This window comes from Oryx dammah, unplaced genomic scaffold (genome assembly GCF_014754425.2).
Source record: "Oryx dammah isolate SB20612 unplaced genomic scaffold, SCBI_Odam_1.1 HiC_scaffold_4, whole genome shotgun sequence".
NCBI classification, from domain to species: Eukaryota; Metazoa; Chordata; class Mammalia; order Artiodactyla; family Bovidae; genus Oryx; species Oryx dammah.
The window spans coordinates 23,979,595-23,996,535 of NW_024070188.1; the positions used below are offsets into that span (position 1 = coordinate 23,979,595).

The 16,941-nt window shown below is 34.1% G+C and overlaps 1 protein-coding gene across 1 annotated transcript in view; it reads left to right on the forward strand.

Moving 5' to 3' along the window:
- Positions 1 to 16,321, forward strand: part of HDAC2 (histone deacetylase 2) — a 34,349-nt gene extending 18,028 nt beyond the window's left edge. Inside the window, exons 6-14 of the mRNA XM_040238462.1 lie at positions 1,267 to 1,408; positions 4,803 to 4,895; positions 4,975 to 5,083; positions 10,417 to 10,557; positions 10,783 to 10,891; positions 11,559 to 11,689; positions 12,411 to 12,566; positions 15,170 to 15,227; positions 15,947 to 16,321. Coding sequence (XP_040094396.1) covers positions 1,267 to 1,408; positions 4,803 to 4,895; positions 4,975 to 5,083; positions 10,417 to 10,557; positions 10,783 to 10,891; positions 11,559 to 11,689; positions 12,411 to 12,566; positions 15,170 to 15,227; positions 15,947 to 15,977 — 970 coding nt within the window. The 3' untranslated portion in view covers positions 15,978 to 16,321. The remainder of the gene's footprint in view (positions 1 to 1,266; positions 1,409 to 4,802; positions 4,896 to 4,974; positions 5,084 to 10,416; positions 10,558 to 10,782; positions 10,892 to 11,558; positions 11,690 to 12,410; positions 12,567 to 15,169; positions 15,228 to 15,946) is intronic.
- The last annotated feature ends 620 nt before the right edge of the window (positions 16,322 to 16,941 follow it).

Genomic DNA, 16,941 nt, shown 5'->3' on the forward strand with positions numbered 1-16,941 from the left:
GTTTCTCTGGACACATTTCTTCAACTGGTACAAACTTGATTTAACTAACAGAAAACAACTTTTGAGCCATTCAGACACTTTGTTCACGCTATGTGAAAGTGACTCAGTCGTGCCCTACTCTTTGCAACCCCATGGACTATACAGTCCATGGAATTCTCTAGGCCAGAATACCAGAGTGGGTAGCTATACCCGTCTCCAGGGGATCTTCCCAACCCAGGGATCGAACCCAGGTCTCCCACATTGCAGGCAGATTCTTTACCAACTGGGCTATGAGGGAGTCCTGTTGACGCTATTTTTATTTTATTATTTTAAAGAAAGTCTATGATGAGACATTATTTTCTAAGTTTCTGAATGTTGCTTTCCTGTGAGTTGAGGATATTCTTGTGAAGGCTTAGTCTTGTTTTGTCAGCCTGTATGTATTACATTCTTTTAACATGGCTGTGGTAGTATTGTGAAATAAATAATAGTACTATGCCATCTAATTCCATAAAAATCACCACTTCCTTGTGCCTTGAAAGGATGATATGTGACATTCACTTTCTTTATTTCTTGTTTTGACATGAGTTTATAAGATGTCCAGTATGATGGTGTGGGTGACTCTTAAAATGCGTTCGGATTCTGCTGTGATTGGTCGTTCTCCAAGCAGCACTGAGGTTTCTGTCACAGCCATTCAGTTGAAATGGAAAAGAAGCCATAGAGAATAGTGAACAAACAAGCATGGCCATATTTCATTAACACTTTACTTAGAGACATTGAAATTTAAATTTCGTTTAATTGTTCACATATAATGAAATTAATATTTTGATCATATTTTCAGTCATTTAAAAATGTAAAAAGAAAATATGTTCTCAAAGACTGTACAGAAGCCATTGTCCACATTTGAACTGTGTCACACCCTATTTTATAATACTAAAGATATAATAGAGAGATGTGAGATGCTTTACAGTAGCAGTTGTAACTAAGGTGTAATCTTCATTTATAAATATATAGGAACATACACTATGTTTTCAAAGCAGAATAAGAGAGATTTCAGAAAGTAAATACATTTTCTTACCTAGATGTAAAGGGTGTAAAGAGAAGATTTATAAGATCTGAGGTTCAATCTCTAACTTGAATAAGGATGGTCTCTTTGAATGGTCTCTTAGGCTAGAAGTAAAGAAAAGAACGGAGATTAAACATTTTGGAATGCGGGAGCTCAAAAACAGATTTCCTGAATCCATGGTAGTTCTTTCTGTCTTAAAACCTTTTTGAAAACTTTGTTTTCAGGTATCATCAGAGAGTCTTATATATTGATATTGATATCCATCATGGTGATGGTGTTGAGGAGGCTTTTTATACAACAGATCGTGTAATGACTGTATCATTCCATAAGTATGGGGAATACTTTCCTGGAACAGGAGACTTAAGGGTAAGATTGAATTCTGTCTGAATAAATGTTATGAGATGAACCTTAGAGGAGGTTAGTAATCTTACACCTGAACTAATGTTTTTCTGGATCATTAATTTGAAGCTTATATGAAGGATTAGGTCATTTTTATGTGCTGTAACATTGTAATTCGCTTTTTTGCTGACTATAAGCAAAAATTCAATAACTTTAAGGGCTTTCTTTTCCTGAGCTTTTTATTTGGTTGAATAAATACTTTTGAACATCCACAAAGCATGAAGCAGTTTTTTAAATGTTAAGTTTGAATCTTCAGAACCTACTTGATTGTAGCCTATATTGCTATTGAATATAAAGATTGGTGGGATAAAATAATTGACTTGAGTCTTTTTAAGGTTTTTGTATTGCCCCCTTTTTGTGATTCATCATCAATTACTCAGACTTTAATCTCTTTTTTTCTTTAGGCTTCCCTCTCTCCTCCATCATTCCTATCCCCCAACTCCCTCGCAATATAGGGAGAAAAAGAATATTATAGTTTATCCTGCCTGCCTATTTATATATTAAGCACATTTATTTCTATTATATTTCTGTTATCGTCTTTCACTTAGTGCTTTGAAGTTCCCCCCACCTTTTTTTTTCTTTTTGCTTCACTAGAGGTTTTGTTTTTTGAACCAAACTACATGCACGTTGAAGTTTATTCAAAAATTTATACAGCTGCTTTTAATTTAGCTGTATTATATGGGAGATTTCTTTTAGCATGCCATTCAACATTAGTCCTAAACTATTATGTTAAGGTAAGTTTTAAGTCTGTGGTATGTCATTATGTAATTGTTTGATCACAAGGTTGTATTCTTTCAGTAAGAGTGCAGATGGTGAAACTTTTCTTTACCCATAAGTGTGTAGGAGGTCATTTGTTTCATTTATTTCAGTTTAAATTATGTGGCTTTTAAAATAATTTATATTTTCAGTTCTTTCTTGCCATGTTAGCTCATCAAGTGCCTTTCCCCACTTGGTCTTATCTTACAGACCGGTGATTCCCAGTGATCCTTAAACTAGCAAGAGTCATTTATACCTGAGAACTTAAACGCACATATTCTCAGACTCCAGAAACTCTGAATGATTCTATTCTGCACACTAAAATTCAAGAACCAGTGCTCTAAACCAGTAGAATTTGTCTGTAACCATTGCACTATGATGGAAATTAAGCAAAAACTTTCCCAGCTTTAAGCTTAAAGAAATAGTGCCTTGCAGTATAATTTTAACTCATCTCAGAAATGGCAGTGGAAGCCTCTGTTTAGTTTCTAACAGTGTACTTAGAATTGTTTAAAGTTGGAAGATACTGGAATATGTGTGTTTTAAGTGAAAATGACTTGCAACATCTCTTTTCCTCTCAAGATTTTATACTCCTATGAAATGTCACATTTCGTTTCCGTTTAGATATTAAAAGATATCCCCAAGTTTAGGAAACTAAAATCAGTTTCCTACATTGTATGTGTTGTTGAATTTGGACTTTCATGAAGCTCAAGTATTATATAATTTAGTAAACATTACCTTTTCTACCTGAGAATTCATTCTAAATCAGAAAAGAAGTCTACTGTGAGCTTAGATCATTGTTAAAACTATGCTTGCATTATTATTAGATTAGTAGTCTACATGGAAGAAAAAAAACAAAGGTGTGATAAACTAGCAGTTATGGAGGGTATAAAACTTGGTCCGGTAAGGGCCGAAGTTCTGAACTGTGAGTGAGAAGTGCTTTTAATTCACTTTTAGCTCGAGTGAGACGTGCTGACCAACTTTCTGTATTCTGAAATCTTAATGTCAGTGTATATTCCAACTATGTTTTTTTTACTACAGAAGTTTCAGGATTTACAGCATTTTAGTTTGTCCATAGGTGTTTAGTTTGTATTTAGTTATATAAAAATTTAGATTCTTTAAGAGAAATTGTGGGAGTGGGTGTGTAATTTCATGCTTTTTCGTCAAAAGTTGGATCATAATAACTCTAATATTGAAGGGTAAACTATGCTCTTTAAAAAATGGATTCAAGCTGAGATTGTTCCATGAGAAAAAAGGGAATAACATGTATTTGTATTAGTAATCCTGAAGATTCATAAATATTGAGACATTATTCAATTGACCTTTGAAAAACAAGGGAATCAGGGATGCTGACTCTCCTATAATTGAAAATCTGCATATGACTGACTCCCCAAAAGCATGACTACTAATAGCCTTCATGATAACATAAATGGCCAATTAACATATTTTGTATATGTATATCTACATATATTTTATGCATTCATGACATACCTTTTTCTTAATTTTCAAAAATATTTCTATACTGCAGTTCATGTACAAGTTTTTTCATATTGTTTCAAATCTCCAGAAAAATTTTCTAATACATTTATTGGAAAAAAAATCTGCATAAAAGTGGACCCACCATTCAAACCCTTGTTGTGTAAAACACGTCAGTTGTCATTTAAAACACATGAAAAATGTCTCTACCATCTCTTCTAAAAATATACAGTTGACTCTTGAACAACACAGGTTTTGAATTTCTGTGGGACTTTTTTCACTAATTACTTCAGTGCTACACAACTTGGAGTTAATTGAATCCACAGATGCAGAATTGTGAATATGGAGGACAGACTGTAATGTTAAACTCAGGTTTTCAACTGTGCTGTTGTTTATACCCCAGTGTTGTTCAAAGATCACCTGTTTATAGTGTGTGTGTGTACATATATACACATACACAAGCATAGATTTACACATGCATAAATTATAATTAATAAAATAAGTATATATGTTTTTTGTGTGTGTAGCTGGAACTCAGTTTCTCTCCTTTGCTTCTTGTGGGAGGTATTAATGCCTTGAGTGATACTTTTTTAACAAGTAGAAACAAAATTTATTTCAAGCCCAGTTAAATAAGACAGATTTCAGTGTTTTAGTCTTTAGCTGTTAAAACTTCAAGAAAGTCTTACAAGTATTCATCAGCTCATACCAGATTGTGAGCCACGAGAAGGGTTTTGCATTAGAGACAACCCTGTCCTGCAGGCTTCTTTGGCTCAGAGCTTGTATTTCCTACAGTTTGACTGGTAAATTTGTCTTGTGTATTTTGTGTATGACAAATTTCTTGTGTTAATGTAATATTTAATTTCAAACTGCCCTTAACTGTGTTAAATTTCTTTCCTCCCCAAAATAATCATTACAGGTTAACTAGAATTGGTTCTTTTCAGCTTTATAAATATCCATAAATTTTGAAATACATACTTATTCTGTATTATTTCCTCTCTCAGCCTATAAGATGAATTCAGAATTGGGTTTGTTACCTACTCTTTTAATCTTTTAAAAATATTTTAATAATTAAATATGTCAAACTTTTCATTATGATGTATTCTCTAAGATCTACTTACACTATGTATTTTAGGATATTGGCGCAGGAAAAGGCAAATACTATGCTGTCAATTTTCCAATGAGAGATGGTATAGATGACGAATCATATGGCCAGATATTTAAGCCTGTAAGTATAACTATTTTTTGAAATGAAAAGGAGTTCTAAAATGTTTTAGAGACGCTAACCTTTGTCGCCTTACGCATAGATTATTTCAAAGGTGATGGAGATGTATCAGCCTAGTGCTGTGGTGCTGCAGTGTGGTGCAGACTCACTGTCTGGTGATAGACTCGGTTGCTTCAATTTGACAGTTAAAGGTAAGCGAGTTGAAGAGTGATACTCCAGAAAAAAAGTTTTCTTCTTCCTAAGAACTTCCTGTAAAAATTGTCGTTGTTTTACCTGCTACTTAACACGGAACCACATGTGTCTTATATTTTTTATGGCCTTTGGCATATGTATGTATGTATTTCGAATTGATTTATATAATTACAGTTAACTCTTTGCGACCCCGTGGACTGTAGCCTACCAGGCTCCTCCGTCCATGGGATTCTCCAGGCCAAAATACTGGAGTGGGTTGCCATTTCCTTCTCCAGGGGATCTTCCCGACCCAGGAATCAAACCCAGGTCCCCTGCATTGGAGGCAGATGCTTTAACCTCTGAGCCACCAGGGAAGCCCTACAGTTAATCTAGTTTCAGTAAATTAGGTCTTTTATTTTTTTTACTTTATTTTTATTTTGTCAAATTTTTATATACATTTTTACATGAGCAGTTTTGTAAGACTTGTTGCTGTCCCAATCTAGGCAGTGATTTTCTTCTTTTCTTTAAACTTGTATTTGTTTATTTATTTATTCTGGCTTTATTAAGATGTAGTTGACATGCAGCCGTGTGTAAGCTTGAGGTGCACATTATAATTTGACTTCAACAGCATGATTTCAGCATCCTGAAATGATTAATTAACACAGAAGGTTTAGTGAACACTCATCATCTCCTATAGTTAAAACATTAAAGAAATAGATTGAAAATGTATATGTATATATTTTTTCTTTGTGATGAGAACTCTTAGGATTACTGTCTTTAATAGCTTTCATTTATAACATGCAGCAGTGTTAATTATCCGCATCATGTTGTACATTTTATCCCTAATACTAAATCTTTTAATTAGAAGTTTGTATCTTTTTATTATCTTCGTCTAATCTCCTGCCCACCTCTGGTAATCACAAATCTGATCTATTTTTCTGTCAGTTTGTTTGTTGATTGTTTTTGAAGTATAATTGACCTGCACCATTATAGTAGTTATTTTCTGGTCCACAGCATTGTAATTTTATAATCTGTACATTTCCAAATGATGACCACAGTAAGTCTAGTTGTCATCAATTATCATGCAAAGATATTATTTTGCTATTGACTGTATTCCCAACACTATATATTTCATACCTGTTTCTCATTTATATTGTACCTTTTAATCTCCTTCATCTGTTTCTCTGCCCTCTTGAAACTATCTTATTTGTTTTCTGTAACTATTTCTATTTAGTTATATTTGTTCATTTGTTTTTTAGATTCCACATATAATAGCATAATTTTCAACATTTTTGGTTGATTCTTTTGGTGTTTACCTTTCTTAAGACAGTATGCAAGCTTTTTAAATTTTTTTTGGCCATGCCGTGCAGCTTGTGGGATCTTAGTTCCCCAACCAGGGATTGAACTCAGGCCCTCAGCAGTGCAAGCCCAAGAGTTTTAACCACTGGACACCGTGGGAATTCTGCAAGATGTATTATTATTTTTAACTTAATTTTAACTTTGTATATTCACTTTCCATTGTGAAAGAAAAGGGAGTCACCACTTTGTCCCTAACACATGCATTTACCCTTCCAGTATGCCATTTTTGCAGTTTAAATCTAGACCAGAATTTTAGTTACGGTAGTCATTGTTTATGGCATCATCAAAAACATTAAAGCAGGGTTCAGCTTGCTCAGTTTCCCTTTTGCATAACTTGTTTTTCTGTGCAATTTTGTCATTTCCTTAGTTTTCTCCTTACTCATTAATAAATGAAGGTGGATTAGGTTTTCTATCAGTTTTACCTTCTTGAAGAACAGCCTTCTGACCTGTTCGTGTTTGGGTGAATTTCCTGTGTAGATCTGTTAGAATGTTGAGCTCTTCTTTCCTTTTAAGTGTTAAAATCAACGTGATAGAGGTCCAGACCAAAGTAAAGATCACCATGAGCTGCCAGGGTGTAAGAATAAATCTGAAAATTTATAAGTTCTTAAAATTTATGGTATGTAGGTTAGTAGTGATTAATCATGGATATTGTACAGGATTTTGGAGTTGTTTTCCTTGTAAACTTTTAGGTAACAAGTTCATGTTCTGCTTGAATTTTCTCATGAAAGGTGAAGAAGCTCAGGTAGAACTTTTTCCAGTACTGCTTACTATTGACTTAAACGGAAATTAGTAACTAAATTTAGATTTTAAAGACTATTTTATTTAATACTAGGATAGTTCCTGTGCCAGGCAGCATTAGAATTATTATATAGTCAATCTATTCTGCTTATATTAGGTTGAACGATTTGAAATTATCTGTTTCCTCAGAAATTGATACGATCTTCTTAAAATCTATCTAATGTACTCAAAATGTGCATTAATTTGTCAATTCTCTTGTCTTAACTTTTTGAAAGTTCTTAATGCCTTTGTATGTAAAAGTAATAGCTTTCATAACTACAAGCTACAGCATTTACTTTTACTATAAATCTACATTATATTTCAGCTGACTGATAGAATATAAGTTGTATAAAGCATATAAAGGTATTTGCAATCCCAAAACTTAAACTTGATTCCAAGCTTTTTCCAGTGCCAGCTTCAATTCAGATTTCTCAGGTCTGCTAAAGTCAGTGTACCTCTTGTCTGTCTCCTTTCTATCTTCGTTTATATTGTTACCATTGTATGTTCTCCATTCTTCATTTTTATGTTTTAGCCTTTAAAAAACTCCCTTTATAATCATTTTTGTCAGATTTTGAGATGAAAGAAAAGGAAATGTCCTTTTTTAGCCAGCTTTCTTAGAAGTCTTTAAGTTAATTTTTTGTTTGTTTCATCTTTAAAAATACCCAAATGGCTTTCCCCTATTATAAGAAGCATGCATTTTTGTAATTGCTGTAATAAAAATTGGATTGTGAATCATATAATGACTATTGAAGAATACTTAATGAAAATGCCCACAGTTATAATAGTTACATGAAGAAAACATTAAGCTTTTAAAAATTAGAAAGAACTGGAAGGGAATATTAAAAAAACTATCTTTGGCTGATGAGGCTTCACTGGTAGCTCAGTGATAAAGAATCTGCCTGTCAATGCAGGAGACTCATGGGTTCGATCCTTAAACTGGGAAGATTCCCTGGAGTAGGAAAGGGCAACCCACTCCAGTATTCTTGCCTTGGAAATCCCATGGACAGGGGAGCCTGGTGGGCTACAGTCCATGCAGTTGCAGAGAGTAGGACATGACTTAGCAACTGAATACAACAGCGGCATCTTCGGATGATAGAATTTTAGGTAGTTTTTTCCTTTGTACTTATTTTGATTTTTCCAAATATTCAACATGTATCAGTTTCTTCTGTAATTGAAGGATTTTGTTCTTGCTTTAAAGGTTGACTTATATTCCTGAATGATGATAATATAAGAAGTTAGTAGTGACTCGTAATTGATTATTGAATGATGACATCCAATATGTTTTTATGTTAGGTATACTTTATATTTAAATTTCTACACAAAGAAATTTGTTAAAGTTGTTTTTAATAGTAATAGTTTAAATAAGAAAAGTGTCCATAATACCACTATCTAAAATAACCTATGGAAAAGGTCAGTTTTCATTCCAATCCCAAAGAAAGGCAATGCCAAAGAATGCTCAAACTACCGCACAATTGCACTCATCTCACATGCTAGTAAAGTAATGCTCAAAATTCTCCAAGCCAGGCTTCAGCAAACTGTGAACCGTGAACTCCCTGATGTTCAAGCTGGTTTTAGAAAAGGCAGAGGAACCAGAGATCAAATTGCCAACATCTGCTGGATCATGGAAAAAGCAAGAGTGTTCCAGAAAAACATCTACTTCTGCTTTATTGACTATGCCAAAGCCTTTGACTGTGTGGATCACAATAAACTGTGGAAAATTCTGAAAGAGATGGGAATACCAGACCACCTGACCTGCCCCTTGAGAAACCTGTATGCAGGTCAGGAAGCAACAGTTAGAACTGGACATGGAACAACAGACTGGTTCCAAATGGGAAAAGGAGTACATCAAGGCTGTGTATTGTCATCCTGCTTATTTAACTTCTATGCAGAGTACATCATGAGAAACGCTGGGCTGGAAGAAATACAAGCTGGAATCAAGACTGTCAGGAGAAATATCAATAACCTCAGATATGCAGAAGACACCACCCTTATGACAGAAAGTGAAGAGGAACTAAAAAGCCTCTTGATGAAAGTGAAAGAGGAGAGTGAAAAAGTTGGCTTAAAGCTCAACATACAGAAAACGAAGGTCATGGCATCTGGTCCCATCACTTCATGGGAAGTAGATAGGGAAACAGTGGAAACAGTGTCAGACTTTATTTTGGGGGGCTCCAAAATCACTGCAGATGGTGACTGCAGCCATGAAATTAAAAGATGCTTACTCCTTGGAAGAAAAATTATGACCAACCTAGATAGCATATTCAAAAGCAGAGACATTACTTTGCCGACTAAGGTCCGTCTAGTCAAGGCTATGTTTTTTCCAGTGGTCATGTATGGATGTGAGAGTTGGACTGTGAAGAAGGCTGAGCATCGAAGAATTGATGCTTTTGAACTGTGGTGTTGGAGGAGACTCTTGAGAGTCCCTTGGACTGCAAGGAGATCCAACCAGTCCATTCTGAAGGAGATCAGCCCTGGGATTTCCTTGGAAGGAATGATGCTAAAGCTGAAACTCCAGTACTTTGGCCACCTCATGCGAAGAGTTGATTCATTGGAAAAGACTCTGATGCTGGCAGGGATTGGGGGCAGGAGGAGAAGGGGACGACCGAGGATGAGATAGCTGAATGGCATTACGGACTCGATGAACGTGAGTCTGAGTGAACTCCGGGAGATGGTGATGGACAGGGAGGCCTGGCGTGCTGCAATTCATGGAGTCGCAAAGAGTCAGACACAACTGAGCGACTGAACTGAACTGAACTGAACCCTGTATAGTCTTACGTAATTTTTTTGTTCATGTCTGTGGAGGAAAGTGGTGACAAAACATCAGTTTAGATTAGGTTGTACTTAATGTTTCATTGTAACCTCACTTATTTTTCCCCCCACGTAAGCTTATAAGAGCATAGGATCTTCATATCACATTAATAAAAATGTGTTATATTTATATGTTAATCTTAATAGAGTTGTAGGTTTGACTTTTCCATCAAGGACACTTGTTAACATAGCCCGTTATGTCTACTTAATGAGTTTTGTATATTGTGTAAAAGGTGTTTGATGAAAGTTTAGACTAGAAATTTTCTTAAAATTTTTACATATTATTTGTTTTCTAAATATTTAGAAAAGCTATTTTGGTTGAGTAAAATTTTGTTTGTTATCTTTTTAAATTTTTCTTTCCCAGCTGTTACAGTGTGTAAATATATTGTTACCCAAATCTTCTTTGTCTTAGGTCATGCTAAATGTGTAGAAGTTGTAAAAACTTTCAATTTACCATTACTGATGCTTGGGGGAGGTGGATACACAATCCGCAACGTTGCTCGGTGTTGGACATACGAGACTGCAGTTGCCCTTGATTGCGAGATTCCCAACGGTAAGTGTTCTTATATCATGTCTTTATTGGATGAGCTGTCTGTTTGTAGAAAAAGATGGTTAGGTCATTAGAGTTGATTCCAAAACTATGTAAATAGGAGAGCAGTCACTAAATTCATTTTGTATTCACTTTTAAATATTTTCTCTGGAAGTATTTTACATGAGTCTGGATTTTGTGTATGGATTAAGCTTTTAATATGTAACTTTATTTCATTATTTTTAATAGAATTGCCATATAATGATTATTTTGAGTATTTTGGACCGGACTTCAAACTGCATATTAGTCCTTCAAACATGACAAACCAGAACACTCCAGAATATATGGAAAAGATAAAGTAAGGCATCATCAAACTGATCTGATTAACATTATTAATGTAACTTTTGAAGCTTTTAGAAGGTCATGTGTAGTAAGTCAGTTTAACTTTATACATAAGGTATTCCCTTTTGTCAAAAGCATTTGAAACCTTAAGACTGTTGGTTTCTTTAATTTTATAAAATAATGGAACATGTATAATAGATTCATAGCTCAAAAATACTTCCATTTTCTGTTAGTTAAAATGGACTTTTTTGTTGAAAAGGGTACTATAAGTTGTATATTTTCTTGCTTTACACAAAAGTGAAATTTATTTTCATTGAAACATTTGATAAACCTTTCTCTAAGAAATAAGAGTCTGGAGAGACATTCTTAGTACACAAGTCTGGGTTTGTGCCCTTTCTTACTACACACTAACTCCATGACATTTGGCAAGTTAATTTGCCTTTGTGCTTATATTTCCTCATCCTTGAAATGGGGGATGAAATTTAGTATCTACCTTGTAAATTTTGAGGATTAAACAGGTTAATAATAGATAAAGTGTTAGTACCCAGTAAATGTTACGATTTTAATTCTTAGGTTAAGCTAGATAAAAGATACAGTTTATTTTGCTTAATGTTTCCTCTTACATTGAAAAGGAACTTGAAAGAAAATATTTTTTTCTAATAACTATGCATGTTGTAATTTAGACAGCGTTTATTTGAAAATTTACGCATGTTGCCTCATGCACCTGGCGTCCAGATGCAAGCTATTCCAGAAGATGCAGTTCATGAAGATAGTGGAGATGAAGATGGAGAAGATCCAGACAAGAGAATCTCTAGTAAGATAGTCCTTTGATGTGTATTCTGTTACATTTTTCAGGTTTATTAAAAGCATACTACAGACTGAAGATTTTGGTTGCCCAAGAACTACACCTGTTTTCATGAGCACACTATTATTACTGTCTTTATTTTCATCATTTTTTTAATCCTATGTAGATTTAACTTCCTTTGTCTCAGAGCCTGATTTGAGTGTCAGCAATTTCAGTTTCTACAAATTAACCACTTAGGTGTAGAGTAAGTTGAATAACATGAAGCACCTTCTGTTTGATTCTACAATCTAATTCCACTTAATATGATTTATAGGCTTTTAGCCTAATAGTATGCTATTATGGTATAGACATTCGAACATAATTGACATAAATGATATTTCTTATTTTCTCTTCTTCCCCTCTCAGCTCTGAAATGTTACTTTTTATTTAAAGACATCACTCCTACTTACTATCAGGAAAGCAATATTTTTTTCCTCCGAAGTTTTTTTTTTTTTTTTTTTTTAATGAAAACCTCTAATATTCTTCATATTCCTTTGAATTATTTCTGCCTAGATTAAAGCTAAAGTTTCAATGTTTAGCAAGCCACGCATTCAGTTATAATCTTAAAATCTGTTATCCTTACTTTTAAATATGACTGGCTAGTTCTTCTATAGAGCAGTACACTTAACAGTTGTAAAACCTGTTGTAAAGCCTTTGTCTAAATTTTATTAAAAACCTTTTAATGTGTCAGTTCGAGCATCAGACAAACGAATAGCTTGTGATGAAGAGTTCTCAGATTCTGAGGACGAAGGAGAAGGCGGTCGTAGAAATGTGACTGATCATAAGAAAGGAGCAAAAAAAGCTAGAATCGAAGAAGACAAGAAGGAAACGGAGGACAAAAAAACAGGTCAGATTTATTTTTTTATAGATGTTTTAATTGTAAGTTTTTGAAAGTGAGCAACCAGGCAATTTTTATAAGATCCTGAAATACTTACACGAGTATCAGAAATAGGTGACTGTGCTAAATAAATAGGTGACTTTTTTTCCCCCCATGTAAGTAAACTTTTAATTCAAGCTCTCTAAATGTTATTAGTCACATTTGCTTTTACAATACAGGAAACTATCTCTTCTTGGCAACAGAGGCTTAAAATATTGAACACTGCACTGTGATCTAGACTGAGTAAGAGAGAGAACAAAGTGGTTATAGACCCACATGTAGCCCCTGAGCAGACCCGAAATTCTAAGCTAGTTTGTAACTACCTGTAAGTTTATTTGATGAGAATAAAGCATAAAAGAAGACTCACATTATATAACCTTAGACCAGTTTCCCCATTTTGAAAAGGCTCAGAGAACAGACTTTGTTATTATTTGAAAGAAACATAAAAGCTGTGGAAAGATGGGAAGGGATTTGAGAGCTGCCTTAGGAGGAGATAATACTTTCTGATGTCTTAACTTTAAAAATGTGTCTTGTCTGTTGAGACAAATGTGTCAGTTTGTCTGTTGAGAAAATAGATGATTCAGGGCATTGAATTTGCTTTCAGAGTGTGTTATTTTTTATCTGAGTTTCCAGAGCACTTACACATACCTCACTTAGTCATTTTATTTAACACATCACAGTATAACACCTCATTAGGAACTTTACATATCTCCCTGCTAGATTGAGCTGCTCGTGGCTAAAGAATGCAGTATCTTAAATACCTGAATTCTTGTACTTGGTGCATTTCCTGCTGGATACCTGCTACCTATATGCAGGTAACGGTGAGCAGCACAGGTTTTAGTTGACCTGTTAATTTTGACCCTGTAGCATGTGGAAAACAGATTCAGAGGTACTGGGCCAACATGCTTTTTCTATCCTATTGAAGTTATGTGAGTAAGCTGGCTCTCGTGTTCTTTTTTTACTAGAGAGTGTTCGGAATCTGTAGCATGTCTGCACATCTAGTTCTGTTTTGTTTGTGGATTGACTCCACTATAGGCTACTGTTCTCTGTCTATCATTTTATAATTTTAACTTCACAATGTATTACAATGATGGCTCCAGTCTGCTCTTGTGTACTGATTGACATCTGAGGTAAGAAGGACTTAACTTTAGCTGTAGGATTTTTCTAGTATTTTTCTTTTCTCTGTCAATTTGTCTTTTCTGTATTTTTTGTTTGTTTGTTTGTCTTCCTTTCTGGCATTTATTCTTGCTTTTCAAATGGTTATCTTTCTATGCTTTTTCTTCCAAATGGGAAAGTGGGTGTACTAGAGTACTTATCTCTCATTGCTATTTTAGCTGAAAATGAGAGTGCCTTTTGATCTGGCTTTAATGGCCTGGTGGTGGATTAATCTCACAGTATTTAGTTCCTAAATACTTCTGTTGCTGATAATAATTGATACTTAAATTTCTTAGTGTAATAATGAAATTCTTCTTATAGTGTCTTACATTTGTTAAAATCTTGCAACATACAGATAAAAGAAATACTACCATAGAAAACATTTTTAAAAGTCTATAGTTCAGAACCTAAAGTTAGGAATATTTCTTTGCTCTTCATCCCTCCCCAAACCCCACTTGGCACTTTTGTTTACATATCTAAAATTAAGCCAGAAGCCAAAACAAATATCATAATAAACATATTGCTATATGTTTGTATTATAATCAGTGCCTCACAACTTTGGTTCATTGGTTTATCTAAAGAAAAAATTTAGCACATTTTGGCTAATTTGTTTCAATGATCTTGAATGGATAGTGTTACTCTTACTATTCTGTTAATTTTTATTAAAATGGTAAAGTTCTGATACTTATATAGTGAAGGTTCAAAAACTAATGGCTATGTATATGTATGGCTGAGTCCCTTCACAATTCACCTGAAACTCACAACGTTGTTAATCAGCTATACCCCAGTACAAAATAAAATGTTTAAAAAAGAAAAGAGGGTACTAGAAAAGAAGGGTACTAGCCTAACCATTATTTAAAAAAAAAAACAAAAAAAAAACCTCTTGGTTATATAAGCAATAGAATTTAGCTTCTGTTTTGTCTCTGACCTCATCTGATTCTGTCCCCTTGTCACAAAACTCCAGCCAAATTAGTCTTGCAGTTTTTCCTTCCAACCTAATTCCTTTTTGCCTCAAAGTCCTTTTGAGCTTTCCCTCTGTTCAAGGTACTTCTTCCCTTTTCCCACTCAAAAGCGATTTGTTCTTCAGAATGCCTCTCAAAGGTCACTTGTCACAGCCTTTCCTGATCTGCCACGGTGTTATGCACGTGTCTGTTGGCTGGACTTCATAGTGCACACCCTGCCTATAATGCTGTGATCCCATAGGGCAAAGCTCCTAAAGGCAGGACTGTGATGTTGCATTGATCCTGAACTGCTGTCATTTAGTACATCTTCAGAAGCTTAGTTAGCTGTTGATTTCATGAACAATAATATTGTATGTGGCAGTTTTTTATATTTTAAGTAAGATATATTTTAAAATAAAATATGTACATTTTATATTTCAAAATAGGTGTTAATCTCTTCCCAATTTTTGTTTTTAGATGTTAAGGAGGAAGATAAATCCAAGGATAATAGTGGTGAAAAAACAGATACCAAAGGGTAAGCTGCATTCTTTTTTTAGTAATTTTTATATGTTATAAAAATAATGAGTATGTTTACTGGGGTTGGGGTGGGTATACATATATTCTTAGAGAAGTACTGAAAGGAACCTGGAACATCATCAGTAGGTTGTTATTAGATGCTCTGAATTTTAGTATGGTATGTAAGACAGTATATATGTATCTTAACCATTAGCCTATATTTCATTTACTTGCTCGTTTTTCATTTATGTAGCATGCCTTAAAAAATTACAAAAGCTAATAATAATCAGTGTTAACTGAATGTATTAAAATAGATCAGTTTATATTCTTGAACATAATTTATTTAAGCTTGTTTTGCTATTAACTTTTATATGGACACTCATCATCTTTCATGGTGCTCTTATTTCTATATACATGATTTTTTTGGTGTTATGAGACAGGTAAATTTAAGACTCACTGGGCTAGTATAACACACTTTTTGAAAGACCGTAATTGACCTTTGTATTGTCAGAAAGCATGTAGATGCTTGGCCACACATGATGTTGTGTTAGCCTTCATAGAATGACTTGGAATAGGTTGTAAAACCACTCGAAAGATCAAGGCAGTCAGTGCTCCAAAAACTCAAGGCACTACCAGCTTACATGTTCCTTGGTGGGAACCATAGGACTGATCTATCGGTCATTGCATTTAAACTGAGATGGTGCAATTTTTAATATTTCATATTGCCTCTTTTAACAGAGCCAAATCAGAACAGCTCAGCAATCCTTGAATTTGAGTCTCACCACTTTCAGAAACCATAAAAATGTGAGAAAATATTGGGAAGAAAAATGTTTTTTCTTTTTGAAGACTTCTGGCTTCATTTTATACTACTTTGGCATGGACTGTATTTATTTTCAAAATGGCTTTGTTTTTGTTTTTCTTGGCAAGTTTTATTGTGAGTTTTCTAATTATGAAGCAAAATTTCTTTTCTCCACCATGCTTTATGTGATAGTATTTAAAATTGATGTGTTATTATGTCAAAAAACTGATCTATTAAAGAAGTAATTGGCCTTTCTGAGCTGATTTTTCCATCTTTTGTAATTATCTTTATTAAAAAATTGTACTTCGATTGTCTTTTGTCTGTTTATTACAACATGGAATCTAATTTCATAGGCTAGTAATGTGACCGTTTCTGTAGAAAAATAGAATACCCTAAAGGTGAAAGATACTGATTACAACTTCAAAGATATCCATAAACTGTTTAGGAAAATACTGTGTTACAGTAATTATTATTTCTTACTCTAATAGGAGTTCTACCATCTTATCCTCTGTAGGTTAACCAGCCAATGTTGGTGACGGTTAATATCTCATAATCATAATTTATCTTCGATTAATGATACAAGCTATGCAGTTGAGATATAGGAATTAGCTTTGAGCTGAACCAAATATTCTCAAAAACTGGTAATCGATTCTGAGTTGAAAGAAGAAATCTATAGTCAGAAAAGGAAACTATAGCTTCCATACTGAGCTCTGTGGGACTCTTTTGCCAACCCCTACTATATACCAAGTAGACAAAGAATTGTATGGTGTGTTTGAACAGAACTTTCCTGTGTTTATGTCAAGGCTAAAATAAAACCTGCTGTTTAGACAAAACCTGGTTCTTGTACTGCATATTCATGGTACCCAGGTTCCACTATTACCCCCAGGCTTCCAAACGAAAGAAAGAAACACTTAAAAGTCATTTATCATTAATT